The 14,760-nt window shown below is 37.6% G+C and overlaps 1 protein-coding gene and 1 long non-coding RNA gene across 4 annotated transcripts; one reads left to right on the top strand and one right to left on the bottom strand.

The window, feature by feature from the left end:
- Positions 1-2,610: 2,610 nt before the first annotated feature.
- On the top strand, positions 2,611-9,328 carry LOC128869619 (BOS complex subunit NCLN). 3 transcript variants are annotated; one of them, XM_054112190.1, is made up of 8 exons: positions 2,611-2,630; positions 2,852-3,084; positions 3,443-3,521; positions 3,577-3,685; positions 3,761-4,132; positions 4,219-4,398; positions 4,736-5,158; positions 8,180-9,328. In XM_054112190.1, exons 1-8 carry the CDS (start codon positions 2,626-2,628, stop codon positions 8,537-8,539), a joined length of 1,761 nt encoding a protein of 586 aa, XP_053968165.1. In that variant the 5' UTR covers positions 2,611-2,625; the 3' UTR covers positions 8,540-9,328. The 3 variants fall into 3 exon arrangements, with proteins under 3 accessions (XP_053968165.1, XP_053968179.1, XP_053968171.1); XM_054112204.1 differs by lacking the exon at positions 2,611-2,630 and adding an exon at positions 2,645-2,752; XM_054112196.1 differs by lacking the exon at positions 2,611-2,630 and adding an exon at positions 2,649-2,779.
- Positions 9,329-12,597: 3,269 nt separating this feature from the next.
- On the bottom strand, positions 12,598-14,463 carry LOC128869636 (uncharacterized). Its single transcript, XR_008455355.1, has 3 exons — positions 13,314-14,463; positions 12,794-13,122; positions 12,598-12,737 (listed from the first exon to the last, which is right to left on the bottom strand). It is a non-coding gene; the product is annotated as an uncharacterized LOC128869636 (long non-coding RNA).
- Between the last annotated feature and the right edge of the window lie 297 nt (positions 14,464-14,760).

The raw sequence follows: 14,760 nt of genomic DNA on the forward strand, positions 1-14,760 counted from the left end.
CGCAGGGTGGTGTCCTTTCTCCCTTGATGCTCAACTTCTATATCTCGAACAGTGATGGTAAATGGTTTCTTGAAAAATCCCTACACAGCCCAAAAAAATTCCCTAATTTTCCCTACGCTTACAACAAATTTTCCCTACGAAATTCCCCACATTTTTTTCTCCTGTGTTTACACTATAATGAGGCAATTGCAAAGTCAAAATTGAATTGTTTGCTTAAGATTTTTTAAAAATTCCGTACAGAGCTTCTGCAGTGCATTCAGTTCTTATTGGAATTAGATCCAGCAGCTTAACCACAAGCCGATCGCTTTCTTCGTCGAAAAATCTCACCATGAGGCACATATGCTTATTGAGACCGATGTCTGTGCTCTCATCGATCATTATGGAAAATTTGTTTACTTCTAATTTTTTAACTACTATAAATTGTCTTTTTCTTCTTTTGCTAATTAATTTTTTATTATGTTGGTGCACTTCTTTCTTCCGAGCTCAGAGTTTTTTATTATTTCAGAATCGGGCACGATTTCTTTTAAGAGTGGTATTAAATGGTTTACTCGCCTTTTCCAAAAAAAGCTGTTTATTTTAGATGTCTTTTTAATTGCCTTCATATTTTTTGGTGCATTTTTGTTTCGGCGTGCTTCTGTAAATCAGACTTGCCAGAGCTCAAAACTTTGTCGCACGCAGTGCATTTGCATTTGAATGGATCGTTAGCCACAGCTTCAAACTAGCCACTAAAATTTCGTCGTCAAGCCACTTGTTATTGAACTTTTGTTTCCGATACTTGCATTGTTTTTCCTGGTGTTCCTCCGAAGAGTCAGTCGAAGAGGAGGAGCTCATGTCTGTAAAATATATGCATTTTAAATATAAAAAAAAGCCAAAACTAAAATAATTGTAAACTTACTTCAAAAGTGAAAAGCACCAAAAAGCGTGGGACAACTAACAATTTTCGCGCAAAGAAAAAATCGTGCTAGCGTTAACGAAGAAAAAACGGCAAAGTTGCCGTATTAACGCTTTTAAAAGTATGCGGCCATAAGGAAAAGAAGTCTGGCATGAAATCTTACTGCGGATTTTTATTTTAAATAAACTTTTTTAATTTTACCCCGATATTTTAAAATTTTTTCTGTCCTTCTTGAAAATTCCCTACATTTACAGAATTAAAAAAAATCTGTCCTTCTTTTCCCTACACCCACATTTTTCGACAAAAATCCCTACATGTAGGGAATTTTCCCTACATTTACCATCACTGATCTCGAAGCTCACCCAACCACCAGCGGGAGTTTCCCTGATCTCATACGCTGACGACTGTACGATAATGGCGTCAGGCAATGACATCGATGGCCTGTGATCCAAAGTGAACAACTACTTCACCGACCTTTATTGCCCACCAGGTCCACGGCGACCCTCTTTACCACCTGGACAAAGGAGGTCAAGCTGTCCCTTAAGGTAAAAGTCGACGACACACCAATTCCGACGGTAAACAACCCCAAAATTTTGGGTGTAACCTTTGACAGCCTGCTCTCCTTTTCTGCGCACACAACCGCAATTGCCACTAAAGTCCAAAATCGCAACAAGGTCCTCAAATCGCTTGCCGGCAGCACTTGGGGCAAAGACAAAGAACTTTTACTTTCGACATTTAAGGCAATACAAACTGCTCAGCAAGCAGTTCCTGCTTGGATGTTACCGCAGGTTTCACCCCTGCAGACACCTGCTTGAGCCTGAGACGCCTCCCAGGCACGTCAGGAGACACCTTTTAGACTACGCTGACGAAATCCGGGACAAAACTGACCGCAATCTACTGGACCTGACAGTATTTAGACAGTCAATAAACGACATCCACCGGGAGACCGTTACCACCTTCATGAACTCCCGTCCTGTGAATGCCGTAATCGGAGTCCAACCACCACCTATTGCAGACGAAGAGCTCCAGCTTCCCCGTGAGACTCGTGTAACACTGGCACAACTACGTTCTGGATATTGTAGCAGGTTAAACTCCTACATATCCAGAATTGACCCCGACATTCCAAACACATGTCCGGCATGTGAAGGTACCCCGCACGACACTAACCACCTCTTCACATGCCCTCTAAAACCGACTCATCTAACACCCCTCTCCCTCTGGGCCCAACCTGTCGAAACAGCATGTTTCCTGGGCCTACCCCTAGATGAGCTAGACGAAGACGACCGGTGGTATGCCCTACACTGACAGGGCTACCATAACTGTTAAAACAACAACAACAACAACAAAAGCACGAATAATGGACATTTTTTCTGCCATATGCATTGTAAAATTTGTTACAAAATTTATGAGAAAACGAAGTAGGGTTCTTTAAATAATCAAATATTTGCTATTATAAAATCTAAAATTGCCTAAATATTTGCACAATATATAAATATGTTAACCAAAGAATTATTAGATCGGTATCGTTCTTTTAACTCGAACATACGATCCATCATTCATGAAAATGGAAAAATAGTTTTTGTTATATAATCGATAATTCGACAACTCTATATATCGATAATATGCTATTAGCAGCGCGGTATAGTATGGGTTCTCTGCTTCCAGGACAGTTAACATTAATTTTAAAAATGAGTATATGATATTTCTATTTGATTCAAAGTCATAAAAAATACATGATGTATATATATTTCTATTTCACAAAAATTAATAACAATTAAAGCACTAACTTCTACGTAATAAATCTTGTGAATGTCGATTACATGCATAGCGTACCTTTAATATCAACCCTACCAAAAATAAGTTAGCAAATAAAAAAATCAGCCGTGTGTCAGTTCAGTTGATCAAATTGAATAAATTAAATTTAATTAATCTAATTTAATTAACACCTGTCTTTAACAGAAACTTCGTGCCGTATAGCCCTGTGAGCCGCACTAGCTCCCAGCAGTACTCGCACAAAACGGTCACAATGCTTGATGATGCTGAGAATTTCGCGGATATTTTCCGCGGTGGACTGCCATATCTTCTAATTGCACTGCCAATTTTACTCATCTGCTCAGCTAATCCTGTATTAGCATCCAGCGAATTCTCGGTGCAACGCATGTCGCAGTTCGATGTGAATGGAGTAGCTTATGGTGAGTTCTGTGACACAATTCCATTCATTTGTTGAGCCATCGAAAGTACGGCATGAGTGGTAGCGGCAAGAGTGATGTTCGCTGAAATTAGGTTATAGCCGTGTGATAGTGATATCAAGCCCTTTGGCATTTCATATCTATGCTAAGATAAACTATTTTCGTGTTTTATTAATTTATGTGCCTTGTAAGACCATCAAAATTAAACAATTGTTGCTAATGCAAGTGCGAGATTTTTGAGGTTAGAAATTTGTCAAAATTTAGTTTCACCAAGATGAGTTAGCATATCCCAAAACTGGATATGCATACCTACATAATATTTGAAATTTAGTAACAAATTCCTTTTTTTTTAAATTTTAAGGATGCCGTGCGTCTGCTTTGTCCCTAGAAGCGAAATCGCTTTATACTTGGAGCACGGGCAGGCACTGTGTGTTGACTAAGTAAGGAATAATTCTATATATTATTTAAACAATTGTTTAATTCATTGCTTTTTAGATTACAAGATTTGACAATCGACCAGTTCCGCGAGATACGCCAAAAAGCTGGTGGTTTAGTTATACTCTTACCGAAGAACGTAAGCTCAATGACATTTGATGAAAAGGAGGTATGTTGTTCAATTTATAATCAATTAATGTGTATTCTCAGCTAAAGTAAACATAAAACACTTCCTCGCTTTCAGCATCTCAACCTGTTGGAGCAAGCTATGCTGGCACAACCAAACTCCATACCTATTTACTTCTCGCCATACAACCTGGAGTTAGAGCGTATTATAACAGACGTCACACGAACCAGCAGCAACAATGTAGAAGGCAAATCGCAGCGTAATTCCGCTGCATCAGAACTATTTGCCTCGATCTCTGCCAACGGCTATCAGGTTATTGTGTCTGGAGCCAGCCATGTGGCTAGCAAGAATAGTAGAATTCCCATTATACAAGGTGAATTAGCAACAACTACAAAATTAATAAAACAGGTAGACGGTGGAAATGAGGTGAATAACAAATTACCGCTGATTATTGTTACATCGCATCTCAACACATTCGGACTCTACAATGTATGTTGTCAATAATTTTTTACTCAGCACAAGTTCAAGTATTCAATTTGTTTTTTTTTTTTTTTTTTTTTTTTTTATTTGCTCAGGAATACCCATTAAACGCTGATGCCGCTGTATTACTGACACTCGCAGATTTATTTAGCAAAATGCATAATACGCCAAATGCAATACCTAAGTACCGGCTCTTATTTCTACTCACAGAATCGGGAACGCTGCTAAATTTCCAGGGCATTAAAAAGTGGCTTGATGAGAATGTACAACTTCAGGTACGGCCATTAACATCATTTAAACATTCTATACACATTTATATGCATATAATTGTGAATGAATCTATAAAAATGCTGCTGTGGATTAAAGGAGGACCTAGTGTCCATTACGGGCACTTTAATTGCGGCCAAAAGCCCAACTAGTATTAAAAATGAGGTTTGATAGCGAATTAGATTTGACTATCTATCAATTTATAGCTAGCTTAGCGCATAGTTTTGTGTAATTTAATGCTATTTAGAAACTTTGCTTTTTGAAAATATGAACGCTAATTTATTTATCATAATACTAAATTGTTAATATTCTATAACACCTTTTAATTATTTCATTTTCATTTAGAACGTTGATTTCGTGCTTTGCTTGGATACGATTACTCAGGCTTTGAACGCTGACACAGGCAGTCTTTATATGCACGTCTCGAAACCACCTAAAGAGGGAACGGCCATGAATGATTTCTTTAAACTACTTAAAACATTGTCTGCGCAATACTACAATGTCACCGTAGACGGTGTGCACAAGAAAATTAATTTAGCCGATCAGCAACTAGCCTGGGAGCATGAACGTTTTAGCATGAAGCGTTTACCTGCCTTCACAATATCCGCACTGAAATCCCCTAAAGAACCAATACGTTATACTATTTTTAAAGATTCAGATGCGCACATCATTGCGCAAACGCAGCAGCATGCCAAAATTATCGCTGAATCCTTGGCGCATTATATTTATGGCATACAGGAGCCAAATGAGATATTTGCTAATGAATTGGTGAGTAGAAAATACTACAGATACACTTGCCAGAAAAAGTATCCGAACACAAAGAAATGAAAACAGCATATTAAGAAATTCATTGTAAAAAAACTAAAACATTTTAAACTTTTATGAGAAATGTTAAGTCAGTAATTTTTCTACAATTTGTATACATTTTTTTTACGTACATCTTTAACAATTAAATTTTACAAAACAAAAACGAAAAACTTCACTTCAACGAAGCAGAAAAAGTTTCCGTACACATGAAAACAGGGATTCCCCGCAGTTTGCAGTGACATATTCATACCCAATAACGGTTTAGATACCCCTCAAAAATAAGGAAATTAGTGTTGGCGAGACAAAAATTATCCTCAAACTTAGAAATGATCATAGGAAGAAGTCACAGTGCAGTATGTCGTGCAAACATTCAATACAACTGGTTCAATTGTGTCAAAGCCACGTTCTGGTCGAACTAGCAAGCTGACCGTACGTGAAAGACGAACCATATTCCGGCATGTTAAGGTACCCCGCACGACACTAACCACCTCTTCACATACCCCCTCAAACCGACTCATCTAACCCCCCTCTCCTTCTGGACCCAACCTGTCGAAACAGCATGTTTCCTGGGCCTACCCCTAGATGAGCTAGACGAAGATGCATATCACCATGCCTACACTGACAGGGCTACCTATGCTGTTAAAACAACAACAACAACAACAACGAACCATATTGCAATCAGTGAAAAACAATCATCGAATCAACAATCATTGAAATCAACGGCTTTTCAAATATAGGTTGTCAAAAAAGTCTTGCGGTATTTTCGCAAGCTTGTCTTTGCAAGCGCGTAGTTCTAGTTGTATTCGTCGCATCGGTTCACGCTAGAGCTCTTTGGAAAGCTCTTTTCACGTGTTTGATTAATTGTTGTTTGCTTTTAGTCGTTCGTGAGTTATAGCGTCGCAAACATGGAGCAAAATAAAGAGAAAATACGGCATATTTTACAGTACTACTACGATAAAGGCAAAAATGCATCTCATGCTGCCAATAAAATTTGTGCAGTTTATGGACCCGATACAGTTTCCATTTCCACCGCACAACGATGGTTTCAACGTTTTCGTTCTGGTGCAGAGGTGATCGAAGATGCCAGAGGTGATCGAAGATGCTCATCCACTATGAGCTGAACGCTCAATTCGGACCTGTACTGCCAACAACTGGACCGCTTGAATGCAGCACTCATGCAGAAGAGGCCATCTTTGATCAACAGAGGCCGAATTGTCTTCCATCAGGACAACGCCTGGCCACACACATCTTTGGTGACGCGCCAGAAGCTCCGGGAGCTCGGATGGGAGGTTCTTTTGCATCCACCGTATAGTCCGGATCTCGCACCAAGTGATTACCACCTATTTCTATCCATGGCGAACGAGCTTGGTAGTCGGAAGTTGTCCTCAAGAGAGTCCTGTGAAAATTGGCTCTCCGAGTTTTTTGACAATAGGGAAGCGAGCTTCTATAAGAGGGGCATTATGAAGTTGGCATCTCGTTGGGAACTCGTCATCGAACAAAACGGCGCATATTTGACTTAAATCGCATTATTATAACCAATTTTATGAACAATTGAAAATTCAATAAAAATACCGCAAGACTTTTTTGACAACCATATATGAAAACATTTCCAATTCCTTTGGCAAGCATGTACAAAGTACTGTACGGAAAATACATAAAAAATATGGATTTCGCGGACACAAGGAAAATCGTACGTATCCATGGATTTTGTAAACGCCTCCAGAATTTTGGGAACGTGTTCTATTTTCGGATGAAAACAAATATTGCATATTTGGTATTAAAGGAAGAAAACTATTGTAGCGTAAGAGCGGTACTGCGGGGAGGTATATGGCGGCGCAAGGAAACTTGTTTTATAGAATTAACAATGGAAACATTTTCTTATTTAAATATTTTAAAGAGTAGCGTGATGGAAAGTGTTCAACAGTTGGAGCTTGGTTTCAGCATAATAATGATCTTGTTTGTTTGTTAACAGTAATAGTAGCCCCGCCAGTGTCGGGTATATCACCTGTCGTCATCGTCTAGCTCATCTAGGGGTAGGCTCAGGAAACATGCTGTTTCGACGGGATGGGTCCAGAGGGAGAGGGGTGTTAGATGAGTCGGTTTTAGGGGGCATGTGAAGAGGTGGTTAGTGTCGTGCGGGGTGCCTTCACATGCCGGACATATGTTTGGTATGTGGGGGTCGATTCTGAATAGGTAGGAGTTTAACCTGCTACAATATCCAGAACGTAATTGTGCCAGTGTTACACGAGTCTCACGAGGAAGCTGAAACTCTTCATCTGCTGTAGGTGATGGTTGGACTCGCGATTACGGCATTCACAGGACGCGAGCTTAAGAAGGTGGTGACGGTCGGGTCCAGTAGATTGCGGTCAGATATAATACATTCACATGGCGGCCGGTTCTACGTTACCGGAATGACTCGGGTTTTTTCCGACCAGGGGCTGCCGCCCCAGTAATCCCCAGACCTTAATCCCATTGCGCATTTCTGGAATTTTTGGAGCGCAGGATCCGTCAGCACGAAATAACCTCCAAGGAAATGCTTAAAAACGTAAAAATTAATAAATGGAGCAAAATTACCAAAAAGGATACTTATAAATTGGGCCATTCCATGCCACATCGACTTGCGGAGGTCCTCAAGCGGAAAGGTTATCCCACAAGTTACTAACACCTTATTTTTTTGTTAAATACGTATACTTTTTATATTGCAATGTACGAATACTTTTTCTGCTTCGTTGAAATGAAGTTTTTTGTTTTTGGTTTTTTGAAATTTAGTTTATAAAGGTGTAATTAGGAAAAAATATATAGAAATTGTAGAAAAATTACTGACTAAACATTTCTCATAAAAGTTAAAAATGCTTTCGTTTTTTTTTTACACTGAATTTCTTAATATGTTGCTTTCATTTCTTTATGTACGAATACTTTTTTGACGAGTGTAGATATTTCTCAAATATTTATTTATTTGCTATTGCATAAATATACTTTCAGCAAATTAGCCAAAACCTTATCAAATGTTACCTGCAGTTAAAATCCGCGCTACACAATAACGACCTGAGAAACGCCTTCGAAAAGTACCTAAAGAATGTGAAAATCATGTATGATAAGCCTGATACACGTGATCCAGACTTTATGTTCTACGATGGTCAAGAAGCGCGTCTAAATGTATATCACGTAAAGCCTGCCGTATTTGATCTCTTTCTAACTATACTCATTTGCGCGTATTTGGCATCAGTATACTTTGTCATACAATATTTCCCGACATTATACGATACAGTTTGCAAAATGACCAAAGCGCCCGCGCAACCGGCGCAAACGAATTCTAACAATACAAAGTCAAAAGTATATTAAATAATACTTAAATTCAATTATTTAAAGATATGTATCCAAATATGTAAAGAGACGTTTTCTTGTACGTGCGTATAAGGCAAATGAGAAATTGCAACCAAAAAGTTGTGTATAGTATAGAAAAAGATGTACTTTTGTAAAACGAGACTCGCGTAAGATAAGTGCTAAAATCTGTAATTCATTTATTGTTGAATACGTGATTTGAAATAGAAAGGGGAAAGGTTGTTAGGATTAAAATAAAACGGCTAAGCGGGAATGCTAACTTGGTTGAAAGGGCTGGACAACGCGAACAAGCTTGATGGTGAGAAAGGCATAATATCTACTTAAATTCCATGTAAGAAATTGTGTTGTGTTGCCTGCGTACGCGGCTTCGTTAATACTTCTATATCAATTGAGTGAATTGATGGATATCATTTCGGGAATTGAAACATCCATACAATGCATTTGGCACACACTTTCAAACCCACCAACGCATTTACTCCATTCATCCTTACACACACACACACTACGCATCTGCATTTATGGGCTAGATGATTTTATGCGTTGAACAATTTGGGCAACAGTTACAGCAAGCGTAGCAGCAGAACCGAAAGCAATATTTATTAATAATACTTTAAAAAAGAAATTACAACAATAATTAAAGAATAATAGTAGCCAAATATTGTTTTTTCCTTTTCAAATTGTTTTATTTTAAAATTATCTTTAAATAGCTTCAATTAGTAAACACTAGCGCCGCTAATGGTTAAATTGTTCTTATTTTTACATTGACTACTTTAAACAGAAGTAACTGAAGTAACTGAAAATAAAGACAAAATAAATAAAATATATGTAAAAATAAAGAAATGTATATTCATATGTGTTCCAGACCTCAATCATTGAGTAAGTAATAAAATAGAGTTACAATCACTACATTTTTGGCAAACGTTCATATTGATGCGGTCGGTCGGGTGAAAAGAGGAAGGGCGAACAATTGCAAAAAGTTCTAGAGGCGAGAAACCATGTCTTTGCTCGTAAACACAAAAATAATGCGACACGAGCAAGTGCGCTGAGCAAACGTACATACAATGGTGGCCTTATAATTAGAAACGATGTGCTAAGAAAAATAAAATCACTGTGCATATTTTTGGAAGACGTGCACTGTGAATTATGAGCACCGTTATTCTTAGAATAGGCGATGAACATTGTATTTAGGAAAACACGTTGATATTTGATGGTTGATTCCTGAAAAAATTCACATTGTTTCTCTGATTGTGTTTCTTGGCTGGCCACAAAATTAGAAACGCGCAGTTTTTTCTTAAATTTTCTATATTTATCTTGGAGTTAGTGTTAAAGTAAGTATACTGAAAAAATCCATAGATTAGCTTTTCTAATTTTAGTTCATCTCAATTGTTAGAATGGGTAAGAAAAAGTCATGCTCCCTGAAATTGAGGGAGCTAATTGTACAGTGTTACAAAAAGGAAAAAATTTCAATGTCGGCTATCGCACAAAGGTTTGGCTGCTCCAAAAAAATGGTATTCGGAGCAATTCATTTGTACAAAAAACGAGGAACTTTGAAACCCCAGCCAGGCAGCCTAGTCCTCGAAAAACAACTCCAGCGGATGATAGGCATATTTGTAGGACCAGCAAGAGCAACCCTTTTATGTCTTCGCATGATATAAAAGCCGAAGTTGCAGAGCAATTAAACTTAGAAGTCTCCGCTCGGACGATAAGAAGGCGCTTACAAGAGGCGGGACTACGTGGGTGCATCGCACAAAAAAACCGCATGTGTCAAAAAAAAATATTATGAAGCGGTTACGATTTGCTAAGGAAATGCTCAAAAAAGATTCAAGATTCTGGAATAGAGTTCTCTGGAGTGACGAATCGAAATTCAATTTATTCCAATCTGATGGGAAAACATATGTGAGGCGTCCTCCAGGCAAAGCTTTGGACCCCAGGTATACTGTGAGAACAGTGAAACACGGTGGCGGATCTATTATGGTCTGGGGAGCATTTTCTTGGCGTGGCGTGGGCCCAATTGTGCGCATTGACGGAATCATGGACAAACATCAATATAAAAGCACTCTGGAAAATGTAATGGAACCATATTCCTTTGAGAACATGCCGGTTCACTACATTTTCCAGCATGACAATGATCCAAAGCACACTTCGCGGTTAGTAAAGCGTTGGCTTTTGGATCAAAATATTGATGTTTTGGACTGGCCACCGCAAAGTCCTCATCTCAACTCAATTGAGAACTTATGGGCAATTGTGAAACGAGATCTCAAGGACAATTTCAATTGGTGCAGCGAAGCTGGGAGAGCATATCTGTTGAAAGATGCCAAAATTTAATACAAAGTTTGCCGAGAAGACAAGCAAAATGTTATAAAAAATAAGGGTTATCCCACAAAATATTAAAATTATGCTAATTTTGTTGAACTTTTTGAAGATATTTTTAAGTTTTCCTTGTCGTTTCTAATTATTTGACCAAGATGAATTTGTGTTTAGTATTAAGTTTATTTTTTTTTTAGGATTGTAGTAATGGTGAACATTTTTTATGTTAAACTGAAAGACTACTTGTTTTTGTATTATTTCTAATAAAAAAAAATGATGTGGCGAAATAAATTTTAAAACTGTATTAGTAAAATCAGATGCTGCTATCTCGTTTCTAATTATAAGGCCACCACTGTATGTACATATAGAGGTAAATAGATATATATGTATGCACGCACAAATGTAGTATATTTGATGCTATGGCAAAATTGCCATCCTATGCTCCAACTAGGAGTTAGAACATCTTATATACACACATACCCACATAAATATCTGTATTTATCTAAAGGGTGGTTAAGTTTCAAGGGCCGGTGTTGATTTTGAATAAAATACAATTTTTTTAGGAAATTATTGTCATTTCTCTTAATTATGATAATATTGGTATGGCTCAGTTACGTATGGAACAAAATATCGGCCAAATGGCCGCCGCGGCCTCGACGGCCCACCTCCATCCGATGGTCCAAATTTTCAATGACGCTGAGGAATAATTGAGGTTATATGCCGTTAATGTGCCGAATTATCTCATCCTTTAGCTCTTGAATTGTTGCTGGCTTATCGACGTACACCTTTTCTTTCAAATAACCCAAAAAAAAGTTCAACGGCGTCGTTGACGTTTAGGTGTGGTTCACATTCAACATCGGCCCTTGAAATTTAACCACCCTTTACAATGAAGTTTGCCGTCCCTCAGTCGATATTCCGAAAACTGCTCTCATAGGCAAACACAAAAAATACCTTCCCAGGCGCAGAAGCAGCATTCTAAAATGTTCTTTAATACAACAAAAATCATTCATAAACGCAATCGTATATTTTTCAAAGCAAATCTCGTCAATTCATTCATCCCACCACATCTTCCCTCACGCGCCTGAGCAGTCTGCGCCTGAGCACAATTAAAAAAAAAATGTATTATCCGAAATAAACATTTGGATTGTTGAAATGCTTCAGAAAAAAACAAAACATTTTTAACTCATTTTAAAGCTATAAAAAACAAAAACAAACAAACCTGAATATTAAGGATTCAGTGTAGTCTAGCCCACTAGGAACAAATTTGTATCAAAATGTATCCATTTCTGCAAACTGTTTATATTGAACGTTTACTCTTTATGTTTACGAACAAGACCATCATTGGTCGATTTTATTACTCGACACACTGATTTCTGTATCTTTATGTAAATAGAAGACGGGCAGTCTATTTGTCTGGAACATTCATTGCCCTCGACATGATTTTCTGCTTTCTGAGGGGATTTCTGCGAATTCTTTCTTGAACTGCACTGGTTCGAGCCCCGCGAGGACGACCACTTCTTTTTCTGTCTGTTACTTTAAACGTTTGGGAAAATCGATTGATCGCGCGGTAAATAATCATTCTCGAAATGCTAAGTTTTTTCAGCAATTCGTAAATCTCACTTGCACTTTTACCACACTTTGGTAATGCAATCACAAACGTAAAAATAACGGAACTTATGGCAAGACTAAGTACTTGGCGTCCCTAATACTAGTAAGAGTTAGGAAAATGTATTCATATGATCTGAAACTAATACATCTGGAAATTTTATATTTGGCTAATATAATCCATAAATTGGGTTGATCAAATACAATGAGTCGCAGCGAAAAAGTGGGCGTTTGCTTGTGTAGATATTGGAACGCTGCACATATTCGGGCAGATGTAAACATGGACCTGTAAACCAAAGATCTGAAAAATTGTTAAATCACAAATATATGACTACAACTTACGTGTAATTGTGGACGGAAAGTGCGAGGACTTGCTCTTACATCCACGTTCAGCGTACCGTTCTAGACCTGGTAAGGTAAGCCAACTCGATTCAGTGACACCAGCAAAAGCACATAACGACTGTCACGTACCAAACACTTGAAATTATTTACACCATCTTCACAGCACGCTCAATGTCATCCATGAAATTGTCCGAAGCACTACATATGACAATGGTAGACATACGCGCATGCTCGCCTTCGTTTCTAAAACCACTACAGTTGTACCACCTAGCTCTTCAACGCACACCGTCCGCTGCTCTTGCGCGCCTGTGAACTCCTGCAGATAAAAACTTTTAAAAACAATTTATTTACAAATCGTCCCCTTAGTATAATTATAAAAGTGGGTCAAAACGTCAGTCAAAAAAATATAGTATAAATATGTATTAAATTATTTTCCTCAAAAATCATGTAAACGCATATACGCTATTTTTACATAAACTAAATTTTCTGTTTATTCAATAGAATAGTAATGTACACTCACATACTCTATTTTAACTTTTAGGAAAAAAATCAATTTTTTCATGACACAAACACCTAAAATGACGTATAATGATATACGTTGTTGTTCAACAAATATTTTCAATTTGTTCATTTGTATGAATCTTATAGGCCGTTATATTCTCAGAACAATTAACATGTGTTTTAAAATTACAAAAAACAAAAGTAGCCTATGCAATGCTTACGTTGTTTTATTATGTATGTAAATGCAATAGAAATAATTTGTGCAATTTAGGATTTCAGTTCGTTGTTGAAATTCGCTCGTTCATAATCATTTAGTCGTTCATTCGTTCCCAATCATTCATTTAATCATGGATTTGTCAAGCTCTGGTGAGTATCTGCTATCTTAAATTGCAGGAAAGAATATTTAGGTATATTAATTGTCAACAGAATTTGCGACGGAATCAACAGGAGCCCTATGTGTGAAACTTGCTCCAAACTCTGTTGGATTATCTGTGGAACCAGTGGATTCAAATATATCGTAAAATGACGAAGAGGATGGAGAAGAGTTTTCAGCAGAATCGTCAGATTATTATATTCCAGAAACGGATGAAGAAGAGGATAATCTCGAGGGGAAAATTGAAAAATCTTCGGTAAAGCAACATGAAGTACTCTGCGAAATCGCGGAAGAAAGCAATGATGAAAATGTAGAATTAACAGTAACACGAAAAAGAAAGGTGAGTTAATTAAAGGTAATTTAAGAAGATGTCTCCTACAATTATGGATTTGTTGTATTCAATAGCGTAAGAGCCAGCTTTAGATGCAAAACAAAAGAAAGAGTGACAGGAGTCAAGGAAAGGCTTATGTTACAAATTGTGGTAAAGTAATTAAGGAACGTTTACCGAAGCCCGCTGATTGCAGCTGTCATCGCAAATGCCCAGAACACTTCTCTGAAGAAGATCGTAAGAAAATCAATGCAGACAAAGGACACATGCTCAACATGCGGAATGTTCAAAAATACAGAGGACAAGGTTTCAATACAGAAATCATATGATGAACACTTATCAAATAAAGCCCAGGCACGACTCTACAAAGATACTGACAAGGAGTTATCTAAAAATAACAGCAATATAAAAGTATTTACTTTTGACTTAGGTACAATTAGTGCTATTGACACCATGTAGCAATGTAAGCACCTTGTATTACAGTCGAAAGTTCGCCACATACAACAACATATTTTACGATTTAGCTAGTGGAGCTGGATATTGTTTCCTGTGTGATAAAAACCATGGTCACCGTGGGTCAGAGGAAATCGGAACCACTTTATTAAAAATGTTGAACAATTTACCCGAATCAGTAACGGATGTTATTCTGTATTCAGACTGCTGTGGAGGACAGAATAGAAACAGATTAATTGCCATATTATTGCTTCATATGAACATTCATTGCATTTTAATTCAATAACGATTAAATATCTTCAAAGTGGACAC

This window comes from Anastrepha ludens, chromosome 2 (assembly GCF_028408465.1).
Source record: "Anastrepha ludens isolate Willacy chromosome 2, idAnaLude1.1, whole genome shotgun sequence".
In the NCBI taxonomy this organism is placed as follows: domain Eukaryota; kingdom Metazoa; phylum Arthropoda; class Insecta; order Diptera; family Tephritidae; genus Anastrepha; species Anastrepha ludens.